The sequence below is a fragment of the Poromitra crassiceps genome, assembly GCF_964638095.1.
Source record: "Poromitra crassiceps genome assembly, chromosome: 12".
Taxonomy (NCBI): domain Eukaryota; kingdom Metazoa; phylum Chordata; class Actinopteri; order Beryciformes; family Melamphaidae; genus Poromitra; species Poromitra crassiceps.
This window is the reverse complement of record NC_139632.1, coordinates 11472588-11491036: the sequence shown is the minus strand read 5'-3', so window position 1 is coordinate 11491036 and position 18449 is coordinate 11472588. Positions and strand designations below refer to the sequence as shown.

Sequence of the window (18449 nt, the reverse complement as noted above, 5' to 3'; positions counted from 1 at the left end):
ATGTAAGCTGTGATATTTCTGTTGTGAATAATTCTAACTCATTCTGTTTGTTTGTTTAGCATAGCCTACTTGCCGACGTCTTGCCCAATTGACTGACGGTTTAAGTACCCTACTTTTCAGATGAAGTTACCTTACGTTATTATCAGTGCTGGTCAGGCTAATGTAGGCTAATGTTGATTATTGTGTGCTAATAATAGTAGTCTAATTCTGTATGGCTTTATTGGTGTATGGACACAGTTGAAATGTTTATTACTCTCCCTTACTAAGACAATCTGTTAATATGTGCTAAACAAAAGAGGTAAAGTTAGTTACTTATCTCAATACACAGTGTACTTAGCTATTGTATAACAGAAATAACCGTCATATTTGTTATATTTGGATTTAGGCTACATTAAACTCAAGACCATTTATTTGCTTATGTTTATTTCAGACCCTGTAATATCTGTATGTTCACTCAGTTCATTGAAATAATCAAAGTTCAAACAACAAAGGATTCTCTGACAGGAATCATTTCCATATTGTACCACCAACCCATGCCAGTTGACTAAGTGCATAGTATCTTAATTACTAAAATGTAAGGTGACTAAGAATGGCAACCATATTACAGTTTTGGCAACCAAAAGCTGATGCCTAGCGACTGTGGAGTCGCAGGGCTGCATTGGGGAGATGAGAGAGAGTCTGTGTGTGATGTCATCTTATTAATATCGATTTAGGGTTTTAGGAATATTAGAAACATGTTTATTTTGGGGTGCACATTTTGCTTATGCCGTTTGCTGTCCCTATTGTTTATATGTTAAAATGTGGTTGCCACTGAGGCAACCAGAGGCCAACTTTTTTTTATGGTTGCCAAGGGCAACTGGACAGCCGTTAATGTCAAGCACTGGTATCGGATCGGTACTCGGTATCGGCCGATACAGGACCCCCACATATCGGAATCGGTATCGGAGGCGAAAAACGCGGATCGGAGCATCCCTAGTTTTCACACTATATGACTGAGCTGTGACAGGGGATCACAGTCACACAAATACAAGATCACCTGGAGAGCCCCCGACAAGTCCACAAACGCCGTCTCACAAAGGTCTGCTGGCAGCGTCTAAACACACACGTGCTCACACAACACAACACACTGTATGGGTCATTCTACAGAATTAGTTCCAAGTCACATATTATTTGGGGTTTGCAGATTTTTGGGGTTGTGAGGCAGCAGTTTGCACCAATTCGGTAGAATGGCCCCATATACTTTCTCCGTCTTTGCTCTTCAGACCACTTGGATGGAGGAAAGTCACCCTGTGTCTTGCGCTCTCATTGGCTGTAGCACCTTGATGTGTCTTGCGCTCTCATTGGCTGTAGCACCTTGATGACTCTCCCGTCGCGACCAGATGCTCAACATCTGTCGGGTGTCTGTGACTCATCGGCGAGCGTCTGTGGACAGTTCACACACGGCAATCGAGCGCTGATTTGCGAGCGCCGATTTGACTCTGATCCCGGTGGCGGGATGACGAGACTTCGCCGAAGTCTCGTATCGTCTAGTGACTGAACTCGCTATAACCTGCAAGCTCAGTTCCTGGAAAGTTGCAGAGCAGACTTGTAGAGGGGGGGGGGGGAAACTGTTGTCACTAGATTCATGGGAATTGCTGTAGCTTAATATTAAGATGGACGATGCAGAGTTTGACTGTTCACATGCTGCTGAATGGTCATCAGACAGATTACTATCCAATTTACCATCTGCTGGACAACAAAGAAAGTTTAACCACTGTGAAAAGACGGCCTATGGAGGAGTTACAGCCTGCCCTTCGCTCATAGCCAGCCAGCGGGAGAAAGTGGCAACGCTACACGTCAATAAATGTGACATTGTGCATGAGCAAGTGCCCGTTGAATAATAACACCGCATTAACTTTGAGTTACACCGGTAGCCATCATGCTCGATTGATCTAAAAATCCAATCTCCTCCAGTGCGGCGAAAACCACAAGTTGAGAGGAGTGGGAGGAGGAAGGTCAATGGGAGGCAGGGTAATCGTCCATGCAGGAGACGTCATTAGCTCGCTCTTTCACCTTTAACCTCTGACCTGAAGATACAGAGAGTCCGCTCAACACCAAGCCGGCCACGCAGCTCAGGAAGAACAGAAGAGGGTTTGCGATGAAGCCCAAAGAGAGGCTTTAAAAAGAACTTTCTATAAAAAGGCTTGAGCGAGAAAGAATCATTAGGCACCTGAAAGAAGCCGTGACGACTCGGACAAATGGACATAATTTGTCGAGAAGACAAGGCTAACTCCTCGATCACCAATTCCTGAATTTACGCTTCAATGATCTAAGAGTCGACAGTATTTCCATTAGGCCCTTGTTGAAGTGCCATGTCTGAGATGCATGTGGTCCTAACCTTCAGTCCAGCTGATGGACTGCCATGTCTGAGACGCATGTGGTCCTAACCTTTACAGTCCAGCTGATGGACTGCCATGTCTGAGACGCATGTGGTCCTAACCTTTATAGTCCAGCTGATGGACTGTCATGTCTGAGATGCATGTGGTCCTAACCTTTACAGTCCAGCTGGTGAACTGCCATGTCTGAGACGCATGTGGTCCTAACCTTTATAGTCCAGCTGATGGACTGCCATGTCTGAGACGCATGTGGTCCTAACCTTTATAGTCCAGCTGGTGAACTGCCATGTCTGAGACACATGTGGTCCTAACCTTTATAGTCCAGCTGATGGGCTGCCATGTCTGAGATGCATGTGGTCCTAACCTTCAGTCCAGCTGATGGACTGCCATGTCTGAGACGCATGTGGTCCTAACCTTTACAGTCCAGCAGATGGACTGCCATTTCTGAGACGCATGTGGTCCTAACCTTTACAGTCCAGCTGGTGAACTGCCATGTCTGAGACGCATGTGGTCCTAACCTTTATAGTCCAGCTGGTGAACTGTCATGTTTGAGACGCATGTGGTCCTAACCTTTATAGTCCAGCTGATGGACTGCAAGTCACTGCTTCTGCTGACACTACTTTTCTCCGCCGCTGCAATGGGAGATTGCTTCCCCTCATTTCACATCTCTCTACCATTCAGGTTGCTTGCTGAAGCCTTTGGCTGGTAAAGATTCATTTCAACGTCCCCGCTTTGCCATTAAGCGGGGTTGTGTCATTTTACAAAATTGTTTGATGTTAAGTTTGGTATATTGCTTGTTGGACTTCTCCCTTGTAAGTGGGCTCACTCCTCTGTTTGAGGAGGACCACAGGCCTTGCTAAGTGCATGTTATCAGTATTGTTAAGTTTGTTAATAGTTTGATTTTATTTTATTACATCATTTGACAGGATGCTCACCACTGGCAAGCAAGTGTGCCGTTTTAATTTGTTGTAACTTGCTCACTTCCTGCCTGGCAGACACAGACCCTTCACGCCTCCCATTCAAATCTATGGGCCTGTCCCTTCAGTGGAATGAGGCACGAGGGCCAGTCTAGTTTTAGAACTGCAGCCATCTTCCCAGTGATTTGGACAAATGGGGGCGGTTGCTGAATTCACACATTTTGTAGAATTCACGCATCAAAGAAAAAGGAGGAGAGCAAACCAACAACTACAATTTACAATTTATTTTGCAGACAGTCACCTTTGGCGCATGAATCTTTCTTAATCTGTGTAATCCAGCAGGAGAGAAAACCCGCAGACGCAGTTACCGACGTCAAGTTTAAAATAACAATAAACTGATTAATGATTAACAATTTCTGGCACCAAATGACCTCGTGCTGCTGGATGAAAGGGTTATTAATTAAATCATGATAATAATCATAATAATCATGAAAAGCCTCTCGCCTTCTAATTGGAGGGCACCTTCACTGAAAGGACCGTGCACTCTGGGGAAATGAGGACAGCGACATTAATTGAGAGCAGGAAATTGATATCAACCGTGCACCGTGGAAAAAAATCCCCCCTCTGCTAAACAGCAAACGTTTCAGTGCGTTTAGCACTCTGCTGCTTGAGGAGCACTCCTCTCTAGTACCCCTTTCACACCAAGGCCCAATCAGAGTTCTTCCCAGGTTGATTTGGTGTCTGAAAGGGTTGGTGGACCAGGTTGAGTTCAGAGTGAATGGTACCACCCAGGTTGTTGTTTTTTTCTTTTCTTAATATTCCCCCCCCCCCAGATTTTTTGTCCCATTTTTATCCCCGATTAGTGCTAATTTTAATGTATTTATCCTGGTTGCTGCTCCACCCTCTGCCGATCTGGGGAGAGCCGAAACTGGCTCCATGCTTCCTCCGAGACATGGGCAGTTAGCCAGCCGCTTCTTTTCACCTGACAGGGGAAGCTTCACCGGTAGGACATAGCAGGTGGGAGGATCACGCTATTCCAACGAGTTCCCCTCCCTCCGAACAGGCGCCCCTAACGACCAGAGGAGGCACCACTTCAGCGACCAAGATATTGCATGTTTTTGGTGAGGGGTTCCTATATGAAGGAAACCCCCAGGGGGGCACGGCGATAACATGCCAACTCCACACAGAAAGGCCCTTTTGAGTGACGACCCCACCCCACCCGGGTTGTTGTTCATTGTTTTGCATCTCTCCCGGGTTGTTGTGACCCAGGTTGACGAGGGATCGACCCGTGTTGAGTGATTTGGTGCGAACTGACAAAATAAAGGGCTGAACATGGCTCAATGACTCTGGTCCGACCATGGTAGTTGGTGTTAAGGTGGTACAGGTTTATAATGCGATTACGTCAACCACCAGCAATGGCGTGTGTGTGTGTGTGTGGGTGTGTGTGTGTGTGTGTGTGTACGCCGCGCGACATTCGCCATCCTCCTGTGAGAGCGCTTCAGCGCCGTCTGTTAGTCACGCATGCTAAATACTAAATGGATAGTATTGCCGCTCCCGAGAGGCCGCGCAGTTGCTGTGGTGAAAGCACACAGAGAGAGAGCTATACGTTGGCATCTTTGGAGAATGTCAGCCAAGTTTACCAAGGTCCTGATAGACTGCAGATTGGCTGCAGGCCCACTTGAGTCCGTGCTGGTATTTGGCCGGCCGAGCTGTGGCTGGGGACGCCTGTTCTACTCCACACAGCCCCACGTCGGTTCTACAAAGACACTTCCAACGCCTTTTGTAATGTTGGATTCAAGCACGCTTCATTAAACTGATGGAGTGAATTAGTTTCTACATGGTGCATTTCTACATGCAATCTCCTTTTGATCAGATTAAAGGAGGAGGAGGAACACGAAAATACCGATAAACCAGAATCAGAAGGTATGAAGATTTTGAAACCTTTTGGTAAATTTCTTCTCTCTCTCCTCTTTTTGCTGAAGGTCATAATTATGTAGTACTGTGAGCTCATTTCTTTGTGGGTTTGTGGGTGGGCGGGTCCTGCAGGGTGGGGGATTATGTCCTGAGTGCATCTGCTTGTGTATGTGTATGTATAGGTTTTATTTTTTGTAGGTTTGTGGTCTCTTGTGTTTGTGTCATGCAAATTTGTAAAAAGAAATTAAATATATATATATTAGGGCTGCACGATATGAGGAAAAGCTGCGATGTGCGATAACACTGTTCAATATTGCGATGACGATATGACCTGCGATAAATAAAAAAATGCTATAAACAAAAATATTAATGGGTAGGGGTGCTCCGATCCGGCTAAGCCACGATCCGATCCGATTCCGATTCCTGGGGTCACGATCCGATTACAGAATCGATTCTCGATTCCAGAAATTAGAATAGATTCTCAATTATGTAGTTTTATATTGCAATAACACACAAAGGTAAATCTAAGACAAAAAATGACAAATGTATTAATGCTGAACTTCAAATTCAACTTCTGAAGTATTACAGTGAGGGCCTAAATTCACTTTGCAATATGATTCTGTTAATTTAAGCATACGTATCAGTAAGTGGCACGGGATTCTCAAAGCCTGTGTTGAGTTAATTATTCATATTTTTACTTCAATGTAGAACAGTCATTTCTTACACATGAGATTACTTTTAGCCTTTTAGTCATAACGATTATTGAAAGATATTCCATATTCCAGACTGAAATGTTATAACAGAAGTGGAGTATTGGCCAGAATGACATGAACATTTGGATACTTATTCAGCCGGTATCTTGCATGTTGCGTTCAGGTGCACTGTAATTTTTTTTTTTTTTTTTTTTAAATTGCGATAACACGTGACTTTTGCGATGTGTTCATCGCGCATTTTCATATCGCGATGACGATGAAAATACGATTAATCGTGCAGCCCTAATGAACAATTACAGCGCAAATACACGACAGAAATTAATGCTGATTAAATTTCAATCAAAGAGGTGTGGGGGGGGGGGGGGGGGGGGCACTGCATTCAACAGCAGCTTAGATAGGCGATAAAAGACAGGTCTATCAGCCTTAATGCAGATAGGTGATAAAGGACAGGTCTAGAGGTCGACCGATATTGCTTTTTCAATGGCCGATGCCGATGCCGATCTTTAGAGAGCAGGGCGGCCGATGGCCGATATATAATGCCGATTATTATTATTTTTTTCATTCGATAAAATACGATTAAAATAAACTCCTCAAAAAAAGTTTGGAAACGTTATTTTGCTCGATTATTTCTCCCCTTTAATAATACCAATTGGTATTGTATTTTATATAGTTGGAAAGCCTGATTAGTCACCTTTACAATGGGGTACAACTTGTAAGGATTGTGCATTCGTGGAATGAGAAACACACAGCTAAACGTGTGGGTAGCGCCCCCAAAAAATGTGCAATATTCTTCTGTTGGTATTTTTTTTTAAAGAAATCTAGTAGCCTAGATTTCCATTATCCATTCACGCACATTGAAAATCGAATATAACATTATACTGTAGGCCTACATCTAATATAAGATGTTATCTTAGCCAGTACAGTCAAGTCAAGTCAAGTCAAGTTTATTTATATAGCCCTAATTCACAAGCATGTCTCAGAGGGCTTCACAGAAAGTATGTCTAGCTGATTCTAGCTAACACACAGTAACAAGAATATACAGAAGAAAGATAACATTTGAACAATTGATAATATAGAAAATATAGAAATGAAGAGAGAGCAGAGGGCGAGAGCAGGAGAAGGTGGAAGAGCAGGGGGAATGTGAGAGAGTGATGGGGTGGGGAGGGAATGGGAGATGTTGGAGGGTATAGGAGGTGGGGAAGGAGCAAGAGGAGAGAGCAGGAGAGGGGAAGGGGGAGGGGTGTGGGGGAGAAGAGAACGGGGAGGGAGGAGGTGGGGAGAGAATGAGAAATATAGACGCACATCTTGCAAACGGACATGTCAATTTCTAAGCAACCAAACTATGCCTAATTTAATTGGCTGCAAGCCTTTAGTAATGAGTCCTTTTGCCAGATAAGCACATGTTCACATATAGAGCTTATGGGTGCCTTGCTTTAGGGAAGAGTGGGTGCCATGCTTTGAATAGTGGTGAAATACTAAGAGCATGGGTGCCATGCTTTAAATAGTGGCGGAATATTGCCATGCTATGCCATGCTTTAAATAGTGGCGGAATATTGGAGAGGATAGAGTGGGTGCCATGCTTTGGAGTAAAATGTGTACTATGCTTTAGAGTAGTGGGGGAAAGGGGGAAGGGGAAGAACACCGGGAAGAGGAGAAAGCAGGAGAGTGGAGGAGGGAGGGAGAGCGGGGGGATGTGAGGGAGGAGAGGGGGGAGGTGGGGAGAAAATAGGAAATGTGGAGGAGGAGAGAACAGAGGAGGAGAGATGAGGGTGCAGGGGAGGGAGAACCAGGGTAGAGGTAGGGTCTAGGGTTGGGGGAGGGGAGGGAGTAGGATACGGGCCCGGATTAGGGCGAGGGTGGGGAGAAATGGGAAATGTGGAGGAGGAGAGAACAGAGAAGGAGAGGTGGGAGGGTGCAGGGGAGGGAGAGCAGGGGGAATGTGAGAGGGAGGAGAGGGCAGAGAGGAGGAGAGAACAGAGAAGGAGAGGTGGGAGGGTGCAGGGGAAGGAGAGCAGCGGGAATGTGAGAGAGGGGAGAGGACAGAGAGGAGGAGAGAACAGAGAAGGAGAGGTGGAAGGGTACAGGGGAGGCAGAGTAGAGGTAGGGTCTAGGGTGGAGGGAGGGAGTAGGATACGGGCCCGGATTAGGGCGAGGGTGGGGAGAAAATGGGAAATGTGGAGGAGGAGAGAACAGAGAAGGAGAGGTGGGAGGGTGCAGGGGAAGGAGAGCAGGGGGAATGTGAGAGAGGGGAGAGGACAGAGAGGAGGAGAGAGGCAGAGAAGGAGAGGTGGGAGGGTGCAGGGGAAGGAGAGCAGGGGGAATGTGAGAGAGGGGAGAGCAGGAAGTGGCAGGGATTCAGGAAAATAGGGGAGAAGAGGAGAAGGAGCAGAGGGGGGCAGAAGGAGGAGAGAGCAGGAGAAGGGAGGGGGGGCGGTGGGATGTGGGGGAGGAAAGAGCATGGAAAGAGAGGAGAACAGGAAGGGGGAAGAAGGGAAGAAGCGGGGGAAGGGGGAAAGAGAGAGGGGGGGGGGGGGGAGAAGATCAGACAACTGACTACTCTAAGCATTAACCAGAGCTAACTGGGACATAGTATCTAGCTAATCTACAGCCTAATCTGGCCTATCCTACTCTGCTCTAGTCTGATTTTAGCCTGAACACTATAACAGGTCAGCCTTAGGCTGTAGCTAATCTATCGCCTACCTAAGCTGTTCTAAACCAACCGGCAGCCCTCGACCAGTGATGAAGAGCACCGATGCCCCCCGACCCGGCCCCCGCCCACATAAGGCGTGGGAGGGAAGGCCAGGCCGGGACACAGCGGCGCCCCCTCACCCCCAGTGAACGCAAGAAAACCTTTCCACCATATGGTGGCAATCCACACATGGATCGCCACATGGATTGCCCCAGTGACTTGGCTGAGGAGGAACCTTGTGAGGTCGTTGTGCTATAGGGGCCCATTGCTGCGGCCCGGGCGGACCCAGCCCCCACGCGACCCGCCCCCCCAGCCCCCAGCCACCAGCATAGTGACTGAGAGCGTGAGAGCAGGCCACGCGGGGGACGAGCCCACCCAGGCCACAGCAACGGACCCCCATCCGGGGACTCCCCTCCGAGACAGGCCGAGAGATGCCGGGCTAAACCATGCACAGAGTTTCCGATAATGAAACTCTGTGAATGGTTTATTATGGAAATAAAATTTACAAGAGAACAGTAACATGTTTTTGATTATTCTTTTTATTAAATAGAAAAATACATTGGGTTATGCGGTACAGTAGTGACTGGTAGGCTATAGCGAGAGAGCAGTATGTCAGAGAACTCATTCATGCACTGTTCTATACATTAACAATAATAATAATAATGTAACTGTTTAGATTTGCTGTCATTTGATGGGAGAAGTGTGTTTGCAGAAGATGGTGGTGACTGAGGAAACGTAACGTTACAGTAGGCTCATGGGTGCATGAGAACACTCACATTCAGTGGCAGACTGCATAATCGGGCACGTCGGGCAAATGCCCGGTGGCCTGGCCTGGCCTGGCCTGCCAATTTTTTTTTTTTTTTTTTTTTTTTTTTTTTTTGCAGGCCGATGCCGATTAATTAAAAATGCCAATAATCGGCCCCAATTAATCGGCCGGCCGATTAATCGGTCGACCTCTAGACAGGTCTATCAGCCTTAATGCAGATAGGTGATAAAGGACAGGTCTATCAGCCTTATGGCAAGACATCGTTGCTGAGGACATTTATTAGCCGGCGTGGATTAATTGGATGGCCGCCGAGCTTCTACATCTTGTTAACGTCAATCAAAGTGGCGCAGGTTAACTCTAGCTGCTAATTAAAAGGACAGGAGATAAAACGAGAAGAGGGACGCACTAAACAAGACGACCTCTCTCTCCACCTGTGGACAGATTTCTTTGCACTTTTCTGTTCCTCCATGATCCATCATGATTGTTGTCACTTTCTTCACTAGGGGACTGTGGATGGGAACTAGCAACAGTGCTACAATCCAGCATGTTTACATTTGTATCCCTGATACTCATGTTCATTAATGTACACTGTCCCTCCTCAAATAAACTAAATGAAATGAAACTAAAAAAGAAATTCTACCTCTTCCTCCTCAAAGCCTAAATCAAAGACACCAGTAGCCAGCCATGCAATTGCCTTGCCGAGTCATTCCATGGCCAGCATGTCTGTCGCGAGTAATAACAGTCCTATCTCTCTCAACGTACATTCATGTAGAGAAACATGTAGTAATAACATGTAGTAATAACAGTCTCATCTCTCTCAATGTACATTAATGTAGAGAAACATGTAGTAATAACATGTAGTAATAACAGTCTCATCTCTCTCAACGAACATTCATGTAGAGAAACATGTAGTAATAGCATGTAGTAATAACAATCTCATCTCTCTCAACGAACATTCATGTAGAGAAACATGTAGTAATAGCATGTAGTAATAACAGCCTCATCTCTCTCAACGAACATTCATTTAGAGAAACATGTAGTAATAGCATGTAGTAATAACAGTCTCATCTCTCTCAACGTACATTCATTTAGAGAAACATGTAGTAATAACATGTAGTAATAACAGTCTCATCTCTCTCAATGTACATTAATGTAGAGAAACATGTAGTAATAACATGTAGTAATAACAGTCTCATCTCTCTCAACGAACATTCATGTAGAGAAACATGTAGTAATAGCATGTAGTAATAACAATCTCATCTCTCTCAACGAACATTCATGTAGAGAAACATGTAGTAATAGCATGTAGTAATAACAGCCTCATCTCTCTCAACGTACATTCATTTAGAGAAACATGTAGTAATAACATGTAGTAATAACAGCCTCATCTCTCTCAACGTACATTCATTTAGAGAAACATGTAGTAATAACATGTAGTAATAACAGTCTCATCTCGCTCAACGTACATTCATGTAGAGAAACATGTAGTAATAACAGTCTCATCTCTCTCAACGTACATTCATGTAGAGAAACATGTAGTAATACCATGTAGTAATAACAGTCTCATCTCGCTCAACGTACATTCATGTAGAGAAACATGTAGTAATAACAGTCTCATCTCTCTCAAGGTACATTCATGTAGAGAAACATGTAGTAATAACATGTAGTAATAACAGTCTCATCTCTCTCAACGTACATTCATGTAGAGAAACATGTAGTAATAACAGTCTCATCTCTCTCAAGGTACATTCATTTAGAGAAACATGTAGTAATAACATGTAGTAATAACAGTCTCATCTCGCTCAACGTACATTCATGTAGAGAAACATGTAGTAATAACAGTCTCATCTCTCTCAAGGTACATTCATTTAGAGAAACATGTAGTAATAACATGTAGTAATAACAGTCTCATCTCTCTCAACGAACATTCATGTAGAGAAACATGTAGGGCCGTGTGTCTCTGATGTTATTGTAATGTTAATGAGATACTTTATGGATTCCCCATGGGGAAATTCTCTTCTCCGTTTCCTCGTTTTCCACAGGGAGAATTCAATTGTATTCCTGCCAGGATGGAAAAGCCTCTCAAACCGCATTTAGTCCGGCAGTAAAACTCTCCACTGATACACAGAATCACTCTTCCCCACCGGGTTAACAGCTCTTTAAGGCAGAGTAGCCACAGCGGGTCCTTTCCCAAAATGACTTGGTGTTAAAAACGGATGCTTGTGCACAGGGGACCCCGATTCTGGCAGAAGACGCTGATCCTGGCAGCTAGGAAGGCGGAGAAGCCATTTCTTCTCCGACACTGCTGCTGTACACTTTCAATCTCCTGAGATGGACGTCTAATCATCCCATCCCGTGCCGCTCCGTCATCCCACAGTCAATGAAGCCAGCGAAGGCAGATTAATATGAAATTAATCCCTTTAATTCACGGCAAAGGTCTCCCCTCCCACTGAGCAGATAAGCTACTACTGTGCTTTGCCGGATAATGAGGATCATAAATTCCATTTATACGGCTCTTTTCGTGACACAGTCCATCTCTGTGTGGATTGCGGTGATTGGTGAACTAAGGGTGAGGGAAAGGTGAGGGGAGTCTCATTTCTAACGGTGGTCACTCCCTCTTCTCTGTGAAGCTCCACCAGTGCACATCGCATCATTAGCATCGTTCAACTGTGAATCTTTCATATACCAAAAAGTGGAGAGAAAACTACGTTTTCAGATACACTTGGTGAAGGAATAACTAAAAAAACTTTTGTTTGTTTTCTTTTCCACCAAGTGAAGCTGAAACTTCCCCATTGTTATTATTTTTAGGTTAGGGCGTTCAGGTAGTGCAGCGGTAGATTCCCTGCCTTCCGACACGAGGGTCGCAGGTTCGAGCCCCCGCGTTACCTCCGGCTTGTTGGTCGGGCGTCCATACAGGCACAATTGGCCATCTCTGCGGGGTGGGAAGCCGGATTCAGGCTATGCGTCCTCATCACTGCACTAATGCCCCCTCTGGTCAGTCGGGGAGCCTGCATGTTCGGGGGGAGGGGAAACTGTGGGGAATAGCGCCCATAGGCCCATGATCCTCCCACGCGCTACATCCTGCCGGTGTGAAACTCCTCGCTGTCAGGTGAAAAGAAGCGGCCGACTCCGGCGGAGGAGGTGGCCACTTCCTGCTTTGCTGTGTCATTAGTTTGTGTTATCAGCTATTGGCTTACAGGTGACTCATGCACACAATGAACAATGACACCGTACATCAACCAGTCGCCCAGCAGCAACCCGCACGACTCCGACTGACTGTGCAGAAAGACAGACTGATAGAGATCTTGGGAAAAGACCAGGCGGCGCTGTGGGCAGCATCGACTTACAGAAGTCCCTCTAAAACTGCTCCAGAAGGGACTGGAGTTGCATGAGAGAGCGCATGATGAAAGCAGATACCACAGTCTGTCGCTGCTTCATGTTCTGCTGACTCGCTTTTGACGGTCAAAAACTGAGCCTGTTGCAAAAATGGAGTCCGTCGAGGAGCGGCGGAGGAATAAAGCCAAGGTCAAGGTCTTATTCTTATGAAGAAGTTAGAAAGCCCTGCTAAGCCTGGCTGTCTTAAGCTTAAGTCAGACAACAACCAAAGTTCAAACTGAACCACTGGTCTGGAGTCAATGCTGGCCAGCCCATCAGTTCACACTATAGGCGACAGGTCAAAGACGGGGGGAGGGGGGGTCACACACACATGAGGACGAGGGGATCGCGCGTTTCCCGATTCAAAAACATTCACATTGGTCCAGAAATAAATAAATGAATATAATTACAAAATAGGTTTTCCACAGTTTCTTGCTCCATGGTACAGAGGCTACGTTTACATTATGTAGTTTATGACATTATGAGGAGGTTAACATTGATGCAGAATTTTATATGAGGCTTTCACTTTGTTTGTAATTGCATACTTATGTGGATTGATCCAGGCATGCTGCCATGTATACCATTTTACATGACATTTATTCCTCCAAATAAAACTGTATGATAATGTATCAAGAGTGGAACAAGGTGGAGTTGGGAATCTCTACTGAAGTGGTAAATATATAAGAAGAAGAGCTCATGTCCGTTTCACTTTGACTTCCTCCTTGAACTAAACTTCCATTGGCTGATGCCTGCGTCACTCGCATGTCAGTCCTGGACCCCTTCACACAAGACAAGACAGACCAGACAGACCATTGGTGTACAAATCATCTATTTTAGTGTGACCTAGCCTTTACATTAGGGGTGAATCTTTGGCTATCTCACGATCTGATCCGATTCCTGGGGTCACGATTCGATCCAAAATTGATATTTGATTCAAAACGGTTTGCCGTGTGCTACGAAAGCATTGTAGTAAACTATGGCACGAAAGCAGAATATTTACTTGGTATTTCTCAGTTCTCAGTGACTTAAATAAAAATAGGAAGTTGTGAATCGATTCAGAATCGTCAAAAATAAGAATCTCAACTCTGACATGAATCAATATTTTGGGGACACCCCTACTTTACATGTACTGTACTACAGGCAAACTCTGCCATCATCCAAGATATCCATTCAATAGCTATGCAGGAATAAATAGTGAATGCAATAAGCGCTGTCCACTTCCTCATTATACAACTACAAAAGAAAACAGCAGCCTTTTGACAAACAGGCATAACTGCTTAACTTAAGTTATGATGCACAAATGCAAAGACGCCAGCAACAGCATTTGTTGCACTGTCTGTGCACTGTCAGTATTTTAGTGGATGGTATGAGCATACTTTAATAATCCGAAAACAACTGTAGTTCACAAAATACTGCATCCAGAGGTGGAGCTACCACCAATCTTCTCATCACATAAGATGATCATTGCTGATGTGTCCAAAAAAGTTGGTATCTTTCCATTAAGCCTTTATGTCTGCTCAGTTTTTAAAATCAACTTTCAGTTTGCCGTGCACAGTGCGCAGTGCAGAAACACCCTAAGAGGAGTAAAGCGCTACACGAGTGAAAGGAATGGCGTTAGTGTGCTACTCCAGTAGCCCCGGGCCTTCCAGGATGACCTCCCTTCCAAGAGGGATACCTGCGGTTTCCCTCCATTGTGCGGCCAAGCCTGTGTCGAACCACTTTCACACCGGATGAGCCAAACCAAAGCCAGTTCTCCTGCCAACACTAGCAGCAGCTGCCATGGCAGCACGTCGGGGGGTCCACTTTATAGCGAGGGGAGGTGCACTATTCTGAAAAGGTTAATAGGAACATTTTTTACTCGACTGTGCGTGCAAACATGGATGGTGCCTGCGTGTGGGTGTCCCGCTGACATAAACCTCAACATAATGCAACGTGCACAACATAGCGTTCCACCACCAGCCAATTTGACTTGCTGTGGCTAATCTACATTTGGTAGGTTAATAACGGTAAGCTATTTACAATGCATGTGTGCCAGCGTGTTGTGTGAGTAGGAGGGGAAAAAAAGGGGGGTATGAAGTCATCATTGCAGGGTATGAGCTCTTGCCATTGAAGGATTATGCAATGTCTGTGATCTAAAAGATGTTGAAAATGAGTTTCATTTCATGTTTTATTGTACTTTATATGATGATTTGAGGATTTCCTTATTTGACGAAATGCAAAAGCAAAGACCTGAGCTCTTCTGGGCAGATGATGGCCAGAAGTTGGAGTGGTTGTTTAAGACTGAGGTATTTAAGACTGCTAACTTTATCTCTAGGGCCTGGAATAGAAGGCAAGCACAGCTCTTTAAGTAGGTTCAGGTGGTGGTTTTCATGCTGTACAACTTTACCGTATGTATTTTGGGTGTTTCTGTTGGTTTTATGTTTTGATCATTGTTTGTTTAAATGATGAACAGTCAAAGTGTCCTGTAAGCCCATGTGGGCTGGGCTTCATTCGAAGCATGACACTTAAATAAAGAAAATCAATCAATCAAAATCAATCAATCATGTAGGTATGAGGTCATCATTGTAAAGAGCCTTTGCATTCAAATCAGGTGGTGGGAATCTTGGTGAGTCACTGAATGCCTATATACTACCACTTCAACACCTCAAATACCACTGGACCACTGGACCTACATGAGGTTGCCAAGTCAACTACTGCCCGGCTAACAGACAGACAGGCAGACAGACAGACAGACAGACAGACAGACAGATGTATGACAGCTAGGAGGGGCAGCAGTGCCAAGGCTGAGAATATGCAAGCAGTCTGAAGATTAAGTCTACTTTCTAGAGCTGAAAGGCTGTAAATCTTATGTTTACACCGCAGTAAAGGGGGGGAGAGAATGTGTGTGTGTGTGTGTGTGAGAGAGAGAGAGAGAGAGAGAGGGAGAGAGACAGAGAATGTGTGTGTGTGTGTGTGTGTGTGTGCGTGTGTGTGTGTGTGTGTGTGAGAGAGAGAGAGAGACCTTCCACTCCAGTACATTGCTTCAAAGGAAAAGCCAATTGGCCCACATGGGAGACCCAAGACACAAGAGACACAAGAGACAAGTGCAAGACAGCACATTGCCTACACATTCAAACTCTGAGCTGCTTTCTCAATGCAATCTGTTTCCCGATGATAACTTTTGTATTGAACACATCAAGTCTCTCTTGCTCTGCCTTGTCTTGTTTCGATGGTTAGTCACACCATTTGGTGAGGGGGATAGGGCCACCCGTCACCAATGTTCAAAGCACCACTATGTGCATTTTAGCATACACAAAATGACACAAAGGCTGCTGTTCCTAATGTAAATATATACAGTAGGGGCGTTTTCTCTTTAACAGCCTGTGTTGACATAGCCCGATAAGCGGCTTTCTCTCTTATATGGAGAAGATACTCCAAACTTCATTCAAAAATCTCACTCTTGAATGTCCCACTGCTTATCGGCAAACATTCTATAAGACAACTTTACGCCTTTAACGAATCATTAGGGTCACCTCATTAATTCAGAATATGTCAAAACGAACAAACAGCACTTTCTACAATAGAATTTCCTTTTGTATAACTGGTTCGCCTCCTATTCTTGCAGTCAATTTCCGGTGTTGTTGCTACGCAACGCTGGGGAAAGTGGTTCGCTTTCCTGTTTGTTATGCCAAACTCAGTACAAAAACTTGTCAGTTCCCCGCAATCTTGCAGTGTAACCTAATTATAAAAGTTGAAATCTATATATAAATGCTGCTTGGTGAATGACAAGTACTCCGTGGTGTATTTAGATTCTTCGTGAAACACCATTCTACCAGACGTGTTAATTTGCCGATAAGCAAGACAACAGTAAATGGACAGATATTTGAATGGAGTTTCGCTTTCGATGAAAACCTCCACTCACCCTTATTCTCCTCATTGCGGCCACGATCTCCACTCGGCTGTTCGGCCGCGACACATCCAGACTGCCGATGTACTGTTCCCAGCAAAGTAGAATATGACAGTTACAAACAATCCATGGGATATTAGTACATTGAAATGTTAGCTTGAAATAGTCCCCGACGTGCGAATGGTTAACTATGCAAAAGTTCTTATCTCTAACAACAGAAGAGATTTGGCTATAGTTTTCTAAATACTTGAAATTTGAATTAGCGAGCTCCTTCACGTGTAGATACAATTCCCAAAAAGGTAAACTTCAATATGTTTTTAAAGTTAATGCACAACAGGAGCCCACATAGCGTGTGCAGTGCGATAGGCTACAACTATTTCGATAACGAAGATGACCGAAAAAACATTGTAAAAACATATAAAACCGTTTGTGTTCAGTCGGCTGGGAAGTGGGCTAGTGGGAATTCACCTTTGCCTCGAAGTTGATCCCATGCTGGAATGCTTCCTCGTTGTGCAGCGGAATCCTCAGATCATGTCCATCATCAACCAGGTTGTACTTGGTTTTTCCAGGCATGGTCGCAGTGTTTACTAGTCCAGTCTTCCACAGGAACCAACACAATATCGAAGGGAACCCAACTCGGCTCAGTTATATGGGCAAAACCAAGAAGAAAACTCGCCCAAATCGGCTCAGTAGGCTACTTGTGCTCCATCGCAGCGAGCCGTCCCAGCGACACACCGCCAAGTGGCTGCAAGTTCTCCAGACAGCAGCGCTCTGTGAACTGAACTGCTCCCCCCCCCCCCCCCCCCGCTAGCGCTCCCTGGAACAGCCCCACACACACACACACACACACACACACACACACACACATGCAGGCCAGAACAAACGGCAGCGCTGCGTGCGGGAAGGAAAGAGATGTTTGTTTTCCTACTTGTGGAAGTTGGTGAGAGATGGGTCCAGCCTCCCCGGGCCGTCCTGTGGAAAGCGTGGAGGGGAGTGTGTGATTGTGATTGGAGGAGTCTGGGGATCCCACCTGTTTCCATTGGCGCACCGTGGCTTTCTGGAGGAGGGGCTCAGACAGACCCCCCCCCCCACCCCCACCACCACCACCACCACCACCACCACCACCACCACCACCCCGTTCCTGTGTGTGTGTGTGTGTGTGTGTGTGTGTGTGTGTGTGTGTGTGTGTGTGTGTGTGTGTGTGTGTGTGTGTGTGTGTGTGTGTGTGTGTGTGTGTGTGTGTGTGTGTGTGTGTGTGTGTGTGTGTGTGTGTATGTGTGTGTGTGTGAGTGTGTGTGCGTGTGCGTGTGCGTGTGCGTGTGCGTGTGTGTGTGTGTGTGTGTGTGTGTGTGTGTGTGTGTGTGTGTGTGTGTGTGTGTGTGTGTGTGCGTGTGTCAATTGTGTCAATTCGGGTGAGTCCCATGTAGGCATAGCCTACACACCACAGAATATGACATCTTTCAAAACATAAAATATCACAGCTATTTCAAAATATAGGCTACAAGACAATGCAAGTTTATTTGGATAGCACATTTCCATACACAGAGGCAATAAGCCTTTTTCACAGCAGCCATTTTGTGTCTAAAAGGCAGGAAGTAGCACAGGTGCATGCACCAAAACATAAGTGGTTTCCAACTTCCAGTCATTTAGGTGGTCCAGTGCTGGGGCCCTAATTAGAGAGTTGGTTGCACCTGTGCTCACCCTGCCTTTTAGAAACAAAATAGCGGCTGTGAAAAATACCTATTACATAAAGTGCTTATACATAAAATAAATACAACGAAAAGAGCATAGAGAAATAAAAAGATTACAAAATA

At 45.3% G+C, this 18449-nt stretch overlaps 1 protein-coding gene across 1 annotated transcript in view; it reads right to left on the bottom strand.

The window, feature by feature from the left end:
• Positions 1–17266, bottom strand: part of nos1apa (nitric oxide synthase 1 (neuronal) adaptor protein a) — a gene marked incomplete at its 3' end in the record, with an annotated part of 168017 nt that extends 150751 nt beyond the window's left edge. The window contains exons 1-2 of the mRNA XM_083647701.1: positions 17104–17266; positions 16651–16722 (exon numbers count right to left, since the gene is read on the bottom strand). Coding sequence (XP_083503827.1) covers positions 16651–16722; positions 17104–17208 — 177 coding nt within the window. The 5' untranslated portion in view covers positions 17209–17266. The remainder of the gene's footprint in view (positions 1–16650; positions 16723–17103) is intronic.
• Between the last annotated feature and the right edge of the window lie 1183 nt (positions 17267–18449).